Source organism: Haemaphysalis longicornis, unplaced genomic scaffold, assembly GCF_048455015.1.
Source record: "Haemaphysalis longicornis isolate Haplotype H1 unplaced genomic scaffold, Haemaphysalis longicornis Haplotype H1 scaffold_1, whole genome shotgun sequence".
In the NCBI taxonomy this organism is placed as follows: domain Eukaryota; kingdom Metazoa; phylum Arthropoda; class Arachnida; order Ixodida; family Ixodidae; genus Haemaphysalis; species Haemaphysalis longicornis.
The window spans coordinates 312,217,700-312,219,935 of record NW_027526203.1 but is presented as its reverse complement, the minus strand read 5'-3'; the positions used below and the strand labels follow the sequence as shown (position 1 = coordinate 312,219,935).

At 53.9% G+C, this 2,236-nt stretch overlaps 1 protein-coding gene across 1 annotated transcript; it reads left to right on the top strand.

Annotated features, from left to right (window-relative positions):
* Positions 1-976: 976 nt before the first annotated feature.
* LOC144170262 (uncharacterized) lies at positions 977-1,777 on the top strand. The gene has a single exon (XM_077699947.1). The coding sequence runs from the start codon at positions 1,059-1,061 to the stop codon at positions 1,734-1,736; it is 678 nt and encodes a 225-aa protein (XP_077556073.1). The 5' UTR covers positions 977-1,058; the 3' UTR covers positions 1,737-1,777.
* The last annotated feature ends 459 nt before the right edge of the window (positions 1,778-2,236 follow it).

Genomic DNA, 2,236 nt, shown 5'->3' with positions numbered 1-2,236 from the left:
CAAATGGTATGTAGCCCTTAATCTAATGTAGTCATCTTGGAAAAAGTGATGAAACTGAAATTGACCGCTAAGACGACTTTATCATTACGCCGAGTCTTATTTATTGGTCGTAATGACTGATGCCACAGAGAAGCTGTAAACCTTACGGAATTACCGTCTCTTGTCAATACATGACCATTCACGGAGGGAGTATATGGTTACAGAAAACAGCTGTAACTATTTTTTTTTATCGAAACTACCCGAAACGAATTATATGACAGCTAGCCGCTAATACGACTGTAACATAACGCCGAGTTTCATCTGCTTTTCATAATTACCTAGTTCACAGTGATGTCGAAAATACTGTGGCATTCCCGGCTGATACATGCGCTTCGGGAAAGGTACCACCCCTTGCTTGTCCCCTAGAACAAAACTCTAGTCCATCTAAGCTTCATTGACACAAGTAACTAGGAATTGTGCTCAATCGCAAACGACAAATTAACGAGTTATGTTTCGTGCGCTCCTCGGAAGGCGCCCGTCCAACATATTTCGTCCTTCTTCACAGAGTGGAATGAACCTTTTAAGTCGGCGGCCACAATGCATTCTCTACGCCGCCTTTAGTCAGCTGGAGTCATGGATCCGCAGAGGTATCGAGGAGATGTGCTCTACTTGCATTCCGGAGGCCCGCGGTTCGGCTCCCATTCAGTTCAGAATTTTCCTTGTTTTCTTCTCAACTCAATTACTTTGCTTTTCTTCTACTTGCGGCATCGCTCATTTTAGGAGCCGTTTCGCTGCTACGTACAGAGGCTATTCTGCCCAGTCGGGCATTCATGGTTTCCCGCCAATAGAAATCTAGTATCACTACAGCCTCACGCGCCAAACGATATCTCGCAGCCCTTGTAAGGGGGGGGGGGGGGGGGAGGGGGGGATCTTCCTTTGGGTGCTCTATGTGTCTCAACTTCAAGGCTACGTCACTCTGTCATCCGCGCAGGTTGTGAACTATCGCCGTCCAGACTCCCGACGAGGTCCTGGTCGTGTTCTTAAAGAGTTCGTGAGACGTTTGGGTTACCGCCGGCAGCATGAGCGAGCCAACCGAGTGCTCCGTCGTCTTCGTGGACCCAGGCAGCTACGAAGTTCCGGTGTACGTGGACTCACCGTGGGGAGGGCAACTGGCGGACACGCCTTCCCGCGGCGCTGCCGAAAACGCTCCAGATGAGCCGGGTAGTTCGTCCCAGGACGACCCGCATTCTGCAAACAGGTGCGCTACTTGCGGCAAAACTTTTGCGTCCAAGCTGCACCTGGCGATGCACGCTTCGTCGCACAAGGATGCGGCATCGTACTGCTGCCTCCACTGCCCAATGATGTTTCCTTCGCCTCAACATCTGAAGATTCACGTGAGGGTGCACGAGCCCGACGAGCGCTACGAGTGCGTGGTGTGCGGGAAGTCGTACAAATGCCTGAACTCTCTGCGCAAGCACACCAAGATGCACGACCCTACGGCGCGGCACTACCGGTGCAACCTCTGCCCCAAGTTGTTCTGGTACCGGTCCGACCTCCGGGTGCACCGGAGGAGGCACGCGGGACACAAGCCGTTCTCGTGCCCCGTGTGCGAGAAGAGCTACACCGCCACTGGCAGCTTGACGACCCACATGCGCCTGCACACCGGGAAGAAGCCGTTCAAGTGCGCCATCTGCAAGATGGCTTTCCCCACTTGCGCCAAGCTCCGCAAGCACCTGTCATCCACCGCCGTCCACTAGAGCCGAGCGGTGCGAGCCGCAGCCATGTCCGCTGCCTTCCACGTGCGAGGATACTTGCCTGGCGGGGCATTCTTAAAGTCAATAAAACTGGCCAGAAAAAGTAACTCGACGTTGCGTGCGTGCCTGTGCGCGCGCATACGGGCGTGTATGCGTGTTCACCAAAAGTACTATGGCGGTCAATCTTAGTGGGAACACGGGAGCGCATGACGCGAGCTACTACTAGAGCATCCCAACGGTGCTTCATGGAAACAGCGCGCATACGCGTTGAGGGGGAAAGGAGAGGACAGATCTCGTCGCGCGCATCGCGTGATCCGGCGGCGGCGCGTCGTCTGCTACTTGCGAGCTGCCGCCGCTCAGGAAGCAGCCGACGTTTCCAGTGGCCGCCGTGAACGGCAAAAATTAATACTGCGGCTCCGGAAAAAAAAGTTTCTGAAAAAGAAAAAGAAAAACGGTTGGTGCAGGGAAGCAAGAACGCATCGCGGTCTTTTTCTACGACGCGC

Coding starts and splice junctions, on each gene's coding strand:
- LOC144170262 (XM_077699947.1), top strand. CDS start 1,059: ATGAGCGAGCCAACCGAGTGCTCCGTCGTCTTCGTGGACCCAGGCAGC.